This window comes from Alligator mississippiensis, chromosome 16, assembly GCF_030867095.1.
Source record: "Alligator mississippiensis isolate rAllMis1 chromosome 16, rAllMis1, whole genome shotgun sequence".
Lineage (NCBI taxonomy): Eukaryota > Metazoa > Chordata > Crocodylia > Alligatoridae > Alligator > Alligator mississippiensis.
This window is the reverse complement of record NC_081839.1, coordinates 8,519,885-8,534,610: the sequence shown is the minus strand read 5'-3', so window position 1 is coordinate 8,534,610 and position 14,726 is coordinate 8,519,885. Positions and strand designations below refer to the sequence as shown.

At 56.9% G+C, this 14,726-nt stretch overlaps 1 protein-coding gene across 1 annotated transcript in view; it reads left to right on the top strand.

Moving 5' to 3' along the window:
• LOC102557750 (protein unc-13 homolog A) overlaps positions 1–14,726 on the top strand; it is a 100,209-nt gene that overhangs the window by 70,446 nt on the left and 15,037 nt on the right. The window contains exons 32-39 of the mRNA XM_059719920.1: positions 1,693–1,770; positions 2,275–2,363; positions 2,613–2,765; positions 3,515–3,638; positions 9,786–9,824; positions 11,357–11,386; positions 14,013–14,069; positions 14,452–14,532. Of these exons, the coding sequence (XP_059575903.1) occupies positions 1,693–1,770; positions 2,275–2,363; positions 2,613–2,765; positions 3,515–3,638; positions 9,786–9,824; positions 11,357–11,386; positions 14,013–14,069; positions 14,452–14,532 (651 nt within the window). The remainder of the gene's footprint in view (positions 1–1,692; positions 1,771–2,274; positions 2,364–2,612; positions 2,766–3,514; positions 3,639–9,785; positions 9,825–11,356; positions 11,387–14,012; positions 14,070–14,451; positions 14,533–14,726) is intronic.

Sequence of the window (14,726 nt, the reverse complement as noted above, 5' to 3'; positions counted from 1 at the left end):
ATGAGAGACTCCTGTGGCCGTCGGGGCTAGGGCAAGCCAAACTCGGGGGCATCTGAACGCCAAGCTTTTGAGCTTAGGCCTGCATGTAGGATGGCTGCCAAAGGATTTGGAAGCATCTGAAGCCCCAGGTGGGGGTGGAGGATGTTTGCCGGTAGTAGGGCCACATTTGGTTCTTGAATGACTCACAGATTTGGAATTGATTTGGCTGATCTGACTTGGAACATGAAAAATATTCCTAAAAAAAAAAAGTCCAACCTCCTGCTTAAAGCAGGACCCATCCCCAACTAGATCATCCCAGCCAAAGCTTTGTCTACCTGGGTCTTCAAAACCTCCAAGGATGGACAGTCCATGACCTCTCTGGGTAACCTGTTCCAGTGTTTTACCACCCTCCTAGTGAGAAAGTTTTTCCTAATATCTAACCTAAACTTCCCTTGCTGCAACTCGAGCCCATTGCTCCTTGTTCTGTCATCTGCCCCCACTGAGAACAGCCCAGCTCCATCCTCTTCAGGTAGTTGAAGGCTGCTATTAAATCCCCCCTCAGTCTTCTGCAGACTAAATAAGCCCAGTTCCCTCAGCATCTATTCACAAGCCATGTGTCCCAGCCCCCGAACCATTTTTGTTGCCCTCCACTGGACTCTGTCCAATCCACTGGACTCTGTCCAATTTGTCTACATCCTTTCTGTAGTGGGGGGCCCAAAACTGGACACAGTGTTTCAGTGCTGAATAGAGAGGAATAATCACTTCCCTCAATCTGCTAGCAACACTACTACTAATGCAGCTCAATATACCATTAGCCTTCCTCGCAACGAGGGTGCGCAGTTGGCTCGTTTCCAGGAATCCAGGACTAGAAACAGAAGCAGAACTGCGGCACTGGGTGGCAAGAGATGCCAGTCTCCCCCTTCCCTGCCACTGACTTGAGGAGCCCCAGGGTCTCGCCCCGGCCAGTCTTGCTGCTGGGACCTAAATCCTAACATGCTGTGTCCTGGATCCCAGAGGTGCTGGTGTCCCCCACCCTGCAAGCACTCATGAATCAGTGAGAACCTTGAACACTTCAAGGGGCCTGGTGGGGGCCTGGGTCTTGGCCTTGACCTCTGTGCAGGCGTGTGGGTATGCAGCATGCTGCCAGGGTACTGGAGGGAGCTCTGAGCTGTGACATAGCAGCTCAGGACTCAGCACAGCAGCAGAGTAATTATCTCACATGAAACTTGGGGCTGCTGTGTCTGGGCTGCTTCCAGCTCACGTAGGGTTCACCTGGGTATCTCTGCACTGCAGCACCACGGGCAGGGCAGGCAGCCCCTTGGCTTCCCTGTCTGTGACATGGGATAGGGGCACCCACCTCCCTGGCCTGTGGGTAGATGCGATCCCACATTGCTGGTCAATGCTGTGAGAACCTGGCCTGGGGAAGGCCCTCCCTGCCCGAGTTGCGAGGGTGCCCGGATTCACCATGCAGGTTTGGCTCCCAGGGCAGACTTTAATGAAGTAAAAGGCTCCCATTTGAGGCATCAGCCACCCACTGACTACCAGAAGTCCCATGTGGTGCCAGGTCCTCCCGCCGCCCCCCACTGTGGGGGTCCTGCACCTCCTCTGCAGCGTCTGGTGCTGGCCACTGCCAGAGACAGGATCCTGGGCCTCAGGTCTGCTCCTGCCTGCCTGTGCTCATGCTCACCCCCTCTCTGTCGTGTCCTCCTCCAGCCCTGCATCCTGATGAACAACATCCAGCAGCTTCGTGTCCAGCTGGAGAAGATGTTTGAGGCCATGGGGGGAAAGGAGGTGAGTATCGGGGCTCCCTGCTCTCCCAGCTGGCATCACGGGGGAGGCTTTCTCCTTTCCCCACATGAAAGCAATGCTTCTGTGATCACAGCCCCAGGTGAAGCTCCACAGAAGCCTGTCCCAGTCGGACGATGCATCCATGTGGCTCACCTGCCTCATTGTCATGCAGCCAGAGCCCAGTCCAGGGCCATATCTTGGGGCACCCTCATGGCCCTTAGTAGGAACATCATCTCATTGCTCTCAGTGAGGGACCCAGCCCACTGAAGGCAATGCATGGCTTGAGTCTTCTGCCCCCTGCTTATAGACCAGCGGGGTGCTACCAGTGCTGGTGGCTTGCCCTAGGGATGTACTTGGCCCCATGCTTGCATGCATCTGTAGGGCATGGGCTGTCATGGAGGCCCAGAGACTTCCATGCTTAGCCTGAGCCAGTGCTGGCACCCTCGCTTTGGTATCACCTGCTGGGCTATGACTGCACTCACCTAACCACACATGTCCATCCTCCAGCTGGATGCAGAAGCCAGTGACATCCTCAAGGAGCTGCAAGTGAAGCTCAATAATGTCCTGGATGAACTGAGCAGAGTTTTTGCAACAAGGTAAGCATGGCTGAGAGGATGGGAGCCCCTGGGAGGCATGCTGGGGCAGGCAGGCAGGAGGTCCCTCTCACTGAAAGCATGGCGGTGGTGGAGGGGTGGCTCTGCTGCTCTCCAGGGGAAGGCCCCACATGTGGTGATGCTGGCAGTGAGTGCAGAGGGTCAAGGCATCAGTCTGCTGCCAGTGCATGCTGGGGGCATGGGGTTAGTGTCCCTGCAGTCACTGAGCTGCCTGCATCTCATGGCCGGCAGCTTCCAGCCCCACATCGAGGACTGCGTGAAGCAGATGGGGGACATCCTGAGCCAGGTGAAGGGCACCGGGAATGTCCCTGCCAGCGCCTGCAGCAGCGTTGCACAGGACGCCGACAACGTCCTTCAGCCCATCATGGACCTTCTGGACAGCAAGTGAGTGTAGGGGTGCAAGGGGCATGGGGATGGGAGAGGGGCAGGAAGAGCCCTCTGAATGGGGGAGGACAGAGCTGCAAGACCTCCACAGGGATGGGAGGGAACCTGGTCAGGGAATGCAAGTATGCCACTGTGGGCCCAGAGCACCATGGCTCTCCCAGCCCTGGATGCTCTGCTGAGCCCAGAGATGATTGTGCTCAGTGACAAAGGAGCTCCTCTTGCAGGCCCTGGGGAGACCTCTGCCTGCCCCCACCTGCCCCTGCATGCACAGACTGAATACACCCCACCCACCCTGTCTCCTGCTCATCCCCAGAGTGTACCTGTGCCCCCTGGGATTCTCAGCCTGCCCCATTCGTGGTCCAATAGTCTTCCCATCCTCCTATCTGAACAGCGGGACCCTTGCAGATGGCCGGGGCTAAGCAGGGCCTTGCTTTGACCCCCACAGCCTGAAACCATGAGAATCTGTGCCCACCTCATGGGCTACTCCGGCCCTGGACATGCAGCCCTGCAACTGCCAGTCTTGCTGCTAGGATGCAGAGCTCAGGAACTCAGCTGGGGTAGGGCTGGTGCCTCAGAGCGAGCCCAGCCCTGCCTGCCCCAAGGGACCTGCTGATGTGAATTAGCTGCTTCCTTTGAGGCCAGGACAGGCCCACATGAGTGTAGCCTCTTCCCTGCAGCCCTGGGGAGCATGGGGGGCAGCAGCTCCACTCCACGGCCCACTTCCATCCTCTCTCTGCATCTTTCTTCAGCCTGACCCTCTTCGCCAAGATCTGTGAGAAGACGGTCCTGAAGCGGGTGCTGAAGGAGCTGTGGAAGCTGGTGATGAACACTATGGAGAAGACCATTGTCCTCCCACCGCTCACAGACCAGACGGTGAGCTCCACAGGGCTGGGAGCCAGGACACGAAGGGCAGGAGGGGAAGGGCCAAGTGGCACCCTGTTCTGGGAGCTCAGGCCCAGACGCTTGGCTCTGGGGTGAGCTTGGCATAGGGCTGTCCACCTGGTGGAAGCTCCAGATGGAGAAGGCTGGTGCAGACTCTTGCACTGCAGTGCCAGGTGCATGCGGCTGAGCCCCTGCTGCAGTCAGAGGGTGATGCTTCACCCAGAGCATGCAGGAGGTTGCTAGTGCCGGAGGCCAACAAGATGAGGAGGAGCTAGTCCCACCTCCCAGCCCTCCCCACCTCAGACTGTAGCTTCCAGGGCATTTCCAAATCACCCTGGCAGGCGGTTCCCCATGTAACCAAACAGCCTCCTGGTATAACAGCCTGGCTAGAGGGACCTGACCCCTTGCCCTCTGGGGACAAAGCCTGGAGCGTGGCTTATGGCATCCCCTCCCTTTGAGTATGAGGTCCCTGGCAGCAGCCCCCTTACTCCAGCTTCGGTGCAAAGCCAAAGCATAATTCCCTGCCTAGGGCAGGGCTTTATCCGTCCTCACATGGCTGAAGAAAGATGAAACTTATCTCCAAATCCATTCTGGCTCCTGGGTCACGGCTCCATGTGGGAAAGGCATTGTGTGGGCTGAGCTGGGCTCCATTGCTTCTCCGGGGTAACCATGTTGTACGGGTGGGGATGGTGGGGGGATATTTGGGAGCACTGAGGTTCTCCACTCATTGGACACGGGGCCTCAAATGGGCACACTGGTAAGTCCCCAGCTGGGGCATTGCCCTCCAGCTCCTCTCGCCTCACCAGACCCCACATGGCAGGCGTGGGAAGGAGTGTTAGTAAGAGCAACGTGAAGCCTGCTTTTATATACTCCAGGGGCTCAGCTGGCCCCTGGATGGCCCCCAAACACAGGACAATGGCTTAGTCCCCTGAATGCCCTCTCCAAGGGCAGGCACTGAGAACGAGGTCAATAGACTCCAGAGATAAGGCTGCCCCAAACCCCAGCCCCAGCCCACTCTCGGCCTGGGCATGCTCTCTCAGGAGACCGTTCTTCTTTCCCTTTGACTTTCCAGGGGGATTCCCTTAAATGAAGCCTGCCTTCCCTTTGGCTGCCCCAAGGCAACCGGCCTGTCCGTCCACCATGGACAAGGGTTCTTGCATGGGACCCTCCTAGCATTTTTCCCAGTCAAGCAGCCATGGCCAGCTAAGGAGGCCCGTTCACACCTTCCACCCAGAAGCAAGCACCTGCACGAGCAAAGACACGCAGGCCCTGTCCTGTTAGCAAACCCTCCCCTCCACCCCCATCACCGTGCTCTGGCACTGCAGTGGCTCTTACTAGGGCCCAACTGCCAGCACCCCCTGCCAGGAGCCACTCAGACAGCAGCTCGGGCTGCGGTATTTTGAGGGATCTGATGTCCCGGTGCAGAATTCCCTGGGACCTTTCTTCACACAGCAGTTGAGGGCGTTCAGATGACACTGGCCCAGCCGTGAGTCATCCCCTCATGCATTTATTTCAGGCTGTCACTCCCATCAGAGGCATTTGCCTCCATCCCCTGGACATGGGCAGGCTGCTGCTTTCACAGCTCAACTGTTACCTGCTTGCATTTCACAAGCTCTGTCCCTGGGCACAAGAGCCTGGCTTGTGACTGGGAGACCTCTCGGGCAAACCCCAGCGTCTGCTGGGAGTAGTGCTGGTGGGTGTTATCTCCATGCCACGACTGAGCCAGTGCTCCAGTGGGGAGCTAGGGATGTGCTGCCTTCTCTGACGATCCCTCTGGCACACCTGGGAAGGGAAGGGGCATTAGCTTCATTTCCTTGGGGGTAATTCCCTGATGCACTTCCATATGGGTCTGAAACCTCCTGCTTCCTGACCCCCACCTCCTACATAGCCTTGCTATGCGCTGTTAACAGCTGCCGTGCTACACTCCAGACACAGCTGCATTCCTGCAGTGAGGTGAGACAAGGCCTGCTAGGATGTGGTAGGTTGTTGTCAGGACAGAAGGCAGGGTCAAAGCACCGAGTTGCTTAGCTCAGGAAGACTGAACAGTGCAGGTTAATCTCTAGGAGAGGTGCATTCTGCCATTGGCACTGCTAGAGACAGTCTTTACTTGAGCAAAACACACCAGGGTTTATTATAAGGACATCCAGTGCCTGGCTGTCACCTTCACTGACATGCCTTTCTCTAGAGCTGCAAACACCTTGGCAGTGCAGCCCTCCTATAGGGGCCCAAACCATCCTGCTTCCCCCCAGACACAACCCTCATTTGCAAGGCCCCCGCTGCACTCAGAGGGAGCAGGCGGATCCTGATCACCCAAGCACAGGCAGGGAGCGAGCAGCCCCGAGCTCCTAGGACCAGCTGGAAGCTCCCAGGCTCCTGCAGTGGCTTGGGGCAGGGGAGGCAAAGGCTGTGCTGTGGCCCACAGTGCTCTGGATCCCAGCACCCTCAGAGAGAAGCCCATAGCGTGTAGTGGGCCTGGGGTGGAGCTCCCTGGGCAGTCAGTGATGCTGGCGTGGGGCTGGGTGGAGGGGGCTGGCGTTTGGCTGTGGGGAGGCCTGGCTATGTGGTTTGGGGGAGGCACGCAGGTGGGTGTGACATGCTCATGTGACGGTTGTTCTCTCCAATTGTTCTGCTCCCTTCACAATGGCAGATGATTGTAAGTACGGCAGCTCCCTGTCTGTCTGTCTGTCTGTCCGCTGTGTGTTGGTTTCAATCTCAGCCGGTTATTGTCTTGTGTGGCTGCCCGCGCCCTGTCCCGTCCCCTTTCCTTCCCTCCCCCAAGTGCCTTCACCTCTGTTACCCCCTGTCGCTGAGCTGCTTGGCACCGACTATGACTTTTAGTAAAGAGCCTTCTCCCTTATCAGGCTTCTGGGCTCAGATCTGGGCAGTGATGGGGCTTCCCAGTGGTGCTAGACAGTGCTGTGGGGCACACTGGACAGTGCTAAACACATGTACAGGGATGGACTGAGGAGGCAAGGGCTGGCAGGCTGGGAAATGGGACATACTGCCAGCTCCAGGTGCCCTAAAGACAGCAGACTGGCATGCTAACATCACATTGCCCTGGCACCCCAGGCTGAGAGGCGTGGGCAGAGCTGCCGCAGAGGGCTTGCCATGTGCTGTGTGCGGGGAGGTTACTTTCCATTCCCCACCCCGGCTCACCTGGCAGTGCTGGCCCATCTATTTAAGGGAGTGTCCTGCACCCTGTCCTGGCCAAGTGCAACAGCCTTCTCTTCTAGCTTGCGCCATCCTGCCCCTCTGCTGACACCCCAGGAGCCAACCCTCTCTTCTCACACCCTCTGTCTGTCATAGAAGCATAGAAAATGAGCGGGGAAGGGACCTCGCGAGGTCACATCTAGTCCAACCTCCTGCTCAAAGCAAGACCCAGCCCCAACTAGATCTTCCCAGCCAGGGCTTTGTTTACCTGGGTCTTAAAAACCTCCAAGGATGGAGAGTCCACAACCTCTGTAGGTAACCCATTCCAGTGCTTCACCACCCTCCTAGTGAGAGAGTTTTTCCTAATGTCTAACCTAAACTTCCCTTGCTGCAACTTGAGACCATTGCTCCTTGTGCTGTCACCTGCCACCACTGAGAACTGTCTGTTCCTTCCCTTAGCTTTTGCAGGCAAGATGAGACTGGGGAGCCCACTGGCACAGGGCAGATCCGAGGCCAAGCGTAGACTGGGGCAATCCCCCGCTGAAACCTAGGTGGTGCGTGGAGCCGCACCGCATGGTGGGGTTGGAGGGAGGAGCAGCCTGTCTGAAATCGCAGGCTGGATCGGTTTGGTCCTTTGGAAGAAGCTGGTGAATGTAAGCTGCTGCGGGAAGCGACAAGGCAGAGAAGGAGGCAATGCCTTGACCTAGCAGGCCAGCTTTGCTCAGTCACATTAGCTACCTTGCAACCCAGGGCCTCTGGGCTTCTGCTACCAGCTCTGGTACCTTGGTAGAGTCACTGCCTCTCTCTATGCAGCTTTCTGGTACAAATGGTGTTAAGACTTGGCAGTGCTAATGTAGTGTTTTAGAAAGGCCAGACCCAGTTGTGAGTGTGATGACAGGGACATTTCCCTAGTAGGGAGAATCCCAGACACATCTGGACTATCAGGACAGTGTCTCAAGGCCAAATTCCTTTGGGTTGTGGGTTTGAGTGGGTTGTTTTTTTCCAGTCATTGAGTGCTCAAAGGACAGAGTCAGCTCCTTCATTAGAAAGGCCGAGTCCCTTCTCATGGATGTAGTGGGGAACTATGAACCTGGATTCCTGGGTTCCCTTCCCAGCTCTGCCACTGGCTCATTGCCTGGCTATGGTGAAGCTACTGCCTCAGTTTCCCCAGATCTGTAAAATGGAAACAATAGGGAGGTATCATGATAATAGGAACAAGTGTGCCAAGATCATTCTGTCCCGAGACATCCTGCTGCAGAAGGCAAGGCAGCATCTTATTCGCTAAGTTCTGGGCATTTGAACTTCCTTCAGGGCCCGTGGAGAGCCTCAGGTTAAACTCTTTTGGTCCCTTCCCACCCTTTGCTTCTAATGGAGCGTAACTATTTTTCTTGGGTTTTGTCCCAGCTGTGTGTGGTGCAACCCAGCTTTGGAAAGAGCTCGATCTTTCTCGGCAGAGGCAGCCCATTGCATGCACAGCCAGCCAGGATGCCACTTCGGGCCCAGGAAGGGGTTTGCTTCTATGCGGTGGTGGATCCTCCCAACCTGTATTTAGGGGATTAAGTCCTGGTGACAGGCAGAACTCGAGGTGGCATATCATGGGCCCAAAGGATTTGGTGTCACCCATCATGAGCTTGTCTTCATTAGGAATAAATGGCAAGCTTTGTCCAAGGAGATGGGTAGCATGGGGAGGCTAATTGCTAGCAGAAACTAGGCCAGTGATGCCCAGCCATGACATGAAAACAGCTCCTCTTTCCCTAGGACCAGCAGCCCTAAGCTTGTGTTCCCATCTTCTGGGCTTGTCCCCTATAAGACTGTGCTCCTGGGGGACCTTTGGGGAGGACAACGCTGCCTCTGCTGCTTAGCTTCCCCCGCTGTCTCTGCACTGATGGGGTCCTGGTGTCCCATCCCTTCCTCAGGTTGTCTGCCAGTTCAAGTTTCCTTTCTCCTGCTCCCCTAGCTCAGCCTGGTGCCTTGCATGGCCCTGGTCTTGGTGCCAGTCTCTTGCAGAGGGTACGTCCCCATTGAGCAGAGCCCGGCAGCTCCCACTTGCCACAAGAACAGGAATGGCCCCTCCTCGTGGACAGGCTCTGTCCCATGGCCCCTGTTGCTCACCTCCTCAGGCAGTGCCAAGGCCAGTATGGGCTGATCCTTCAGGGACCCCCGGTGTTGGGTGCTGGGAAAGGCATTTGATGCCATCTTAATGCAGTTTTCCCTGTCACGGGATCTGGTTGTGCAAGGGATTTGTCTTGGATCAGGGTGCTGTGGGTTGCAGTTGGGGCAGAGCCCCCCCATTAGCTAACACCCGTGCCTCAACACCCTGTGGGTCCCCCGTGCACTGGGGCAAAGCATGGCATACGGGGCATTGGCGTTTGGCTGAGACCTTCAGGGGAGAGACAGGGCATTATCCCAATGGGAGACAGCCTTGTTGGTCCCAGACCAGCAGGACTCCCAGGGCAGGGAGCACATGTGATACTCATGTGCTTGTGTGTAGCCAGTGCCCTGCAGCACATGTGCGCCCGGGATTATTCATATGGGGGCTTGGGCTCCCATGCAGAGTTTGCCTTGGGGTGGGGGATGGATGAGCCAGCTGGCGTCCCAAGGCCCTTTCCAGCCTTATTTGCTGTGACTCTGCAATCCCTTTCCCTCTGTTTGGATTATTCTTTACTAACAACAATGTGGTTTCTCTGCTCACAGCCTCCCCCATCTGCCAACAAATACACCCCCATGCACATACCTCCCTAACATCGTCTCCCACCAAAGGAAGGTATAAGAGTGCAGGTGCCCATTGCCCTTTGCAATCCTGACTTCATTCACCATCCTCAGCCGCTGGAGTCCTGTGACCCCAAGGACAGGAGGATGGGGAGGCAAGGGGGACATCTGCTGCCGTCTCCTTTCCCTCCAGCAAACGTGCACAGTCACTTGTATGCTTGCCCTCATCCACTCGCCCCCTCTCTGCACCATTGATCAATTCTGACATTGTTTCTACAGGGAACGCTCTTGAGAAAACATGGCAAGGGGACAGAGAAGGTAATCAGCCCTCTGGCTTCTTTGACTGTCTGTGATAGCAATGTACAACCAGCCCAGGTCAAACCACTCACTGGCTCTGCTGAGCACCTCTGGGCAGGTGGACTTTGGGTGTCGTGACTCCTGTGTTGTGTTGTCTGGGTGTGTGCTGTGTTGTGCTGTTTGACTATGTATTCCTGGGGGAGGGATGTGCCAGCTGGGGGTGCAGTGACACGCGTATGTGTGTGTGTGTGTTGCCCGGTGCAGCGTGTTGTGTTGTGTTTCAGGTGTGTCGGTGCCTCTCGTGCTGTGATCGTGGTGTATGGTCTGGGGTCCATGTGTGTGGTGGGTATCAATGCATGTGCCACACAGGCTGGGAGTGTGTTACCTTGTTAGCGGACATAGTTGGGTAGACGTGCGAGAGACCAGGGGCACACCTGCTGTAGGGGGTGAGCAAGCTATCCTTGGAGATCCCTGGCTGTGACTGCAGATCAGATGGGTGCAGGAAGGAGCTCCCAGCTATAGCAAAGGCAGGGTCATAGGGTTGGTTTCCCGGAGGAGCAGTGGGACACCCAGCTGGCCTGTCCTCACTTAGCCCTGCCCTTCCATGGGGTTAATGTTCTGGTTCCTGTGGTGCAAGGGAACAGATCTGCCCCAAATGGAGCCCTGACACCAGGCAGCAGCCTGGCACCTTGCAGAGGGAAGCAGGAGCACAATACCCTCCCCAGCCCACTGCAGAGTGCCAGGCATATCCCCAGGAAAGTACCCAGTGGGAGACACAGCAGGCAGATTTGCTGCAGGGCTGGGGACAAGGAAGTAGCAGAGTGAGCTGCCAGCTGGCCCAGAGCATAGCAGTGTGTATTGGTTTGGGAGACATTAGGTGTGTATGTACTTCTGTGTGTGTGCGCGTGCATACCTGTGTGCACGTACACAAGGTGTGAGCTGTATGGAGGTGGGTAGGAAGCCATGTCTCCTGGAAACGGTTAGGCAGTAGCTGCTCCTGGCAGGAATATTGAGAGAAGCGGTCTGGGCACTGAGGGTGAGGGAGGAGTGACTCTTGGGGGTCAGTGTGTGCCGCCACACGCCTGAGTTTCCAAAAATCACTCTAAAAGAGAAGTGACCTGCTCCCAGGGAGCTTGGGGTCAATCAGCAGGAGCTTGTAGCAGACCCTGAGATCCTGTAAGGGCAGGGAAATGGAAAAGGAAGTGGCTGGCCATGCAGATTGCCATCTAGCAAGGTGAGCAACTTGTGAAATAAGGGCGAGACCTGACAGACTCATCACAGGCACTATTCTGAGGCAACGGGCCAGATCCTCCCCTGGTATAAACAGGTGCCAAGAGAGATGTGCCGGCTTACACTATCAAGGACCCAGGCCCAGAAAGTCCAGGCCTCACCACCACTGGCCAGAGGAGAGAGCATTCACGGCCCTGCCTCCACAGCACCCAGAGCTGGTGCACATCTGTCCTCGGCACAGGGAGGGGGTGTGGGCACTGGAGGGCTTGTGTGTTCGCTGCTGCTGAAGCCAATAACCATATCCAATGCTGTTCTCTTTCCAGAGCAGGGTGAAGCTGCCCAGTCACACAGATGTAAGGATGCTGTGTTTACTTCTAACCTTGCTTGGTGCCCCTCCTTCCTCTGTGCCTCTTGCCTTTGTTCTCTGAGTTGTCGTCCTGTGCATTTGGGGGTGGTTTGGGGGCAGGCCTGTCACTTGTCTCGCTGGTCGCTGTTGTACTGAAAGCCTTTCTTCCTGACTGTGTCTCTTCTTGCTTACCTGCTTGCATGCGGGGGGCAGCCGGGGGGTGGGGGCTCAGGGCCAGCTGGTGAAGGACTAAGGGGAGGTCATCTCATAGCAGAGAGAATGGAGCTGCTGCTGCCAGGAGACATGAAGGTGTGTAGGGACTGGTCCTGTCCTGCTGGCAGTCCCAGCCCTGCAGAAGGGAGCAAGGGCTAGTGATTAGTGGGGGGAGTCAGGGCACTTGGGTTCCCTCCTGGCTTTGGGAGGAGCTATGCCTAGTGGCTAGTGCCAGAGTCTGGGAATCAGGAGTCACTCCTGGCTCAGCCTCACTGGGGAGCACTTCCCCCCCACACCCCAGCCAGCAAGGGGGACAGTCCCCCCACAAGCAGCAGGGGCAGCTGAGGTGCCCTGCCATTGTGTTGAAGGATGGTGCAGAGCTGGAGGAGCTGATTCAGGGGCTGGGCCTGACCTGGGTGACACAGCTCATTCCCATCCCTCAGCCCTGACACTTAGAGGTTAGGGCAGGGGTAGGCAACCTCCAGCACGGGTGCCAGAGCATAGCACATGAAGACATGTCGCTTGGCATGCATGCCTTGGGGTGGATGGCAGGGAAGGGGCTAGGGCTGTGCTGCTCCAACAAGGACCGGTCCCCTTGCGGCTTCCCCACTCGCCAACATCTTACAAGTCGAGGGTGCAGGTGTTTTTGGCACTCTGTCCAAAAATGTTGCTGACCCTTGGGTTAGGGCCTGATTATCCTGAGGTGTGCCTGGCTGAGTCCTTTCCCTCTCTGTGGCAGTAGCTCGGCCAGGGCCGAGGGGCATAGGGCGCAGCCTTTGTAAATGGGCATTGGAGGGAGACACATCTGGTCCCAAGAGGAGAGACCCGCAGGGGTGGCAGCTTTGCACAAGTCCGTCCCCCTGTGCCCCCTTCCAGCCGGCACCAGGACAGCCACCAGCCTTGCCCTGTTGCCACCACCTCCCTGTCCAGGGGCTAAGAGCCTCTGTGCGGCAACGGCCTCTCCCAGCCTCTGATGGGGGATAGCAGGGCTGGGCTCAAAGCCCTTCCTTCAGGAGTGGGGAGAGGGTGGCTGGGGAGCTCAGGCAACCCTGGTACAGAGCAGAGAGATGGGGAGGGGAGGAAGAAAGCACACGAGGGGGCAGCATCCAGCACATGCAGAATCGTCACCACGGGCAAGTTCACCCAGCCCCGCGGGTCCCCATGGCTGCAGGGTGGTTGCTGAGGGATCAGAGAGCAAGCTGGACTCTCCGCCTCGGGTCCAGGGCTGCCGTCTCCGTGTCACCCCTGGCTCCTCTGTATCCTCCTGTTCCTCTCTGTGGCCTGTTGCACTCGAGCCCTCTCACACCCTGTTTAGCCTTCTCTTTTCTTTTACGCTCCCTGGCTTGTTTTGGTTCTTGTTTGGCTCTGATCGGCGGCGGGAGGGGGAGCATAGCTGGGTTTTAGGCTCTGTCTCTGATCCCTAGCCCCTGTCCTCAGCTGAGTCCCCTGCCAGGATGGGGGGGCCAGGGCAAGAGGTGCCAGGACCTTAGGTCTGGAAGGGGAAGCTGAAAGCACCTTTAGCATAGGCTGCTTGCTGGAGTTGTCTGGCTCAGAGGGAGAGTGAGCAGCCTGGCTCCAGTCTGATCCCAGATTTACACCTTGGAGGCCCATGCCTGTAGCTGCAAAACCCATTCCTCACATCCTGGGCCAAGCTTTAGGGCAGGGGATTGGCAGGGAGCCCCTCATTTCCTGAATATTGACCTCTCCCTCCTGGAGAAGGGCCTTATGCCAGAGGGCAAGCTTCACGCCTGACCCAGAGGGACTCCAGGAAGGGCCAAATTTGATGGCTGGCTTGTCACTTGAGGCAAAGAGAGCTTGACACAGCATAGGGCATGGGCACAGCACTGGCTGCAGTTCAAACATGTCAGCTCCACAGTCCTCCAGGCATGACATCACTGCAGGTGTCCAGCAAAACAGGGAGTAGCCCCTACAGCCCTTAGGCTCCTACAGGGTCCACTGCCCCAGCCCAGGGGTCCTGCAGGCACAAGGGAGGGGAGGAACATTTGTTTGGATCACTCACTCTTGTCCTTTCTGCTCCCCAAATGGCGCCGTGGCAGTGCTCCTGGTCCCAGGCATGATATGTCCCCAGCCTGCCCAAAAATACAGCTCACTGCTGCTAAAGATGCAAACAACTGTGCATGGGTGGTGGGCAGACACATCGGGGGACAGGTAGGGCAATGAGTACAAAGGTTTTCTTGCCACTACATTGCATTCTGGATGGAGACACACACACACACACACACACACACACACACACACACACACACACACACACTGATGCCAGCCCCCTCTGCTCTGTCCTGTGATCCACGTCCCCCCTTGGGGGAACTTCCAGCACCATGTCAAGGGCTGAGACCAGCCAGTGTAGCAGCCTGCTCACATGGCCTTTCATTTTTTGTTGTCTCTCTTGTGCACTGCAGGGCACCCAGATGATCTTCAATGCAGCCAAGGAGCTGGGACAGCTGTCAAAACTGAAGGTAAAAGGGAAAGAGGCTTCAGCTCAGGCGAGGGACTGTTTGCATCGGGTTTGCATTCAAGGCAGGGGCTACCGAACCACCAGGCTCAGTTATTCAGTGGATGCATGTGGCACAGGCAACTGTCTGTACCTGGAAATCTGCTTGGATTACCAGTGGTTGTTAATGGGACATGGGAAGCTGGCTAGTGAGACATCACTAAAACGCCCTCGTGTAGCGTCATTGCTAATGCACCGTTGCACATGCTGTGCCCAGGTATGGTGCCTCAGTGCATAGTTGGGGAGTAGGGGAAGGGAGCCAGGCACCAAGTTCGGACTCTGTGCCCCAGGGCTTGGGGAAGTGGATGGTGCAGAACTGGGTCTCACAGATGGGCTCACCCTTTCAGGACCACATGGTGCGTGAGGAGGCCAAAAGCCTGACCCCCAAGCAATGTGCGGTGGTGGAGCTGGCGCTGGACACCATCAAGGTAAGTCTCCATCCGTTGCTCTGCCCATTGCTGTAGTGCCTGAGAGCCCTGGGACAGGCACATCTCTGCCTTGGGGAACTTAAGACTCTGAGACAAAAGGCTGGGGATGGATACAGACAAGTGGGGGACCAGTGAGATGGTACTGTGTGACAGGAGCCACCACATCCCTGTCTGCCTGCTGCCCTTCCCCAGCA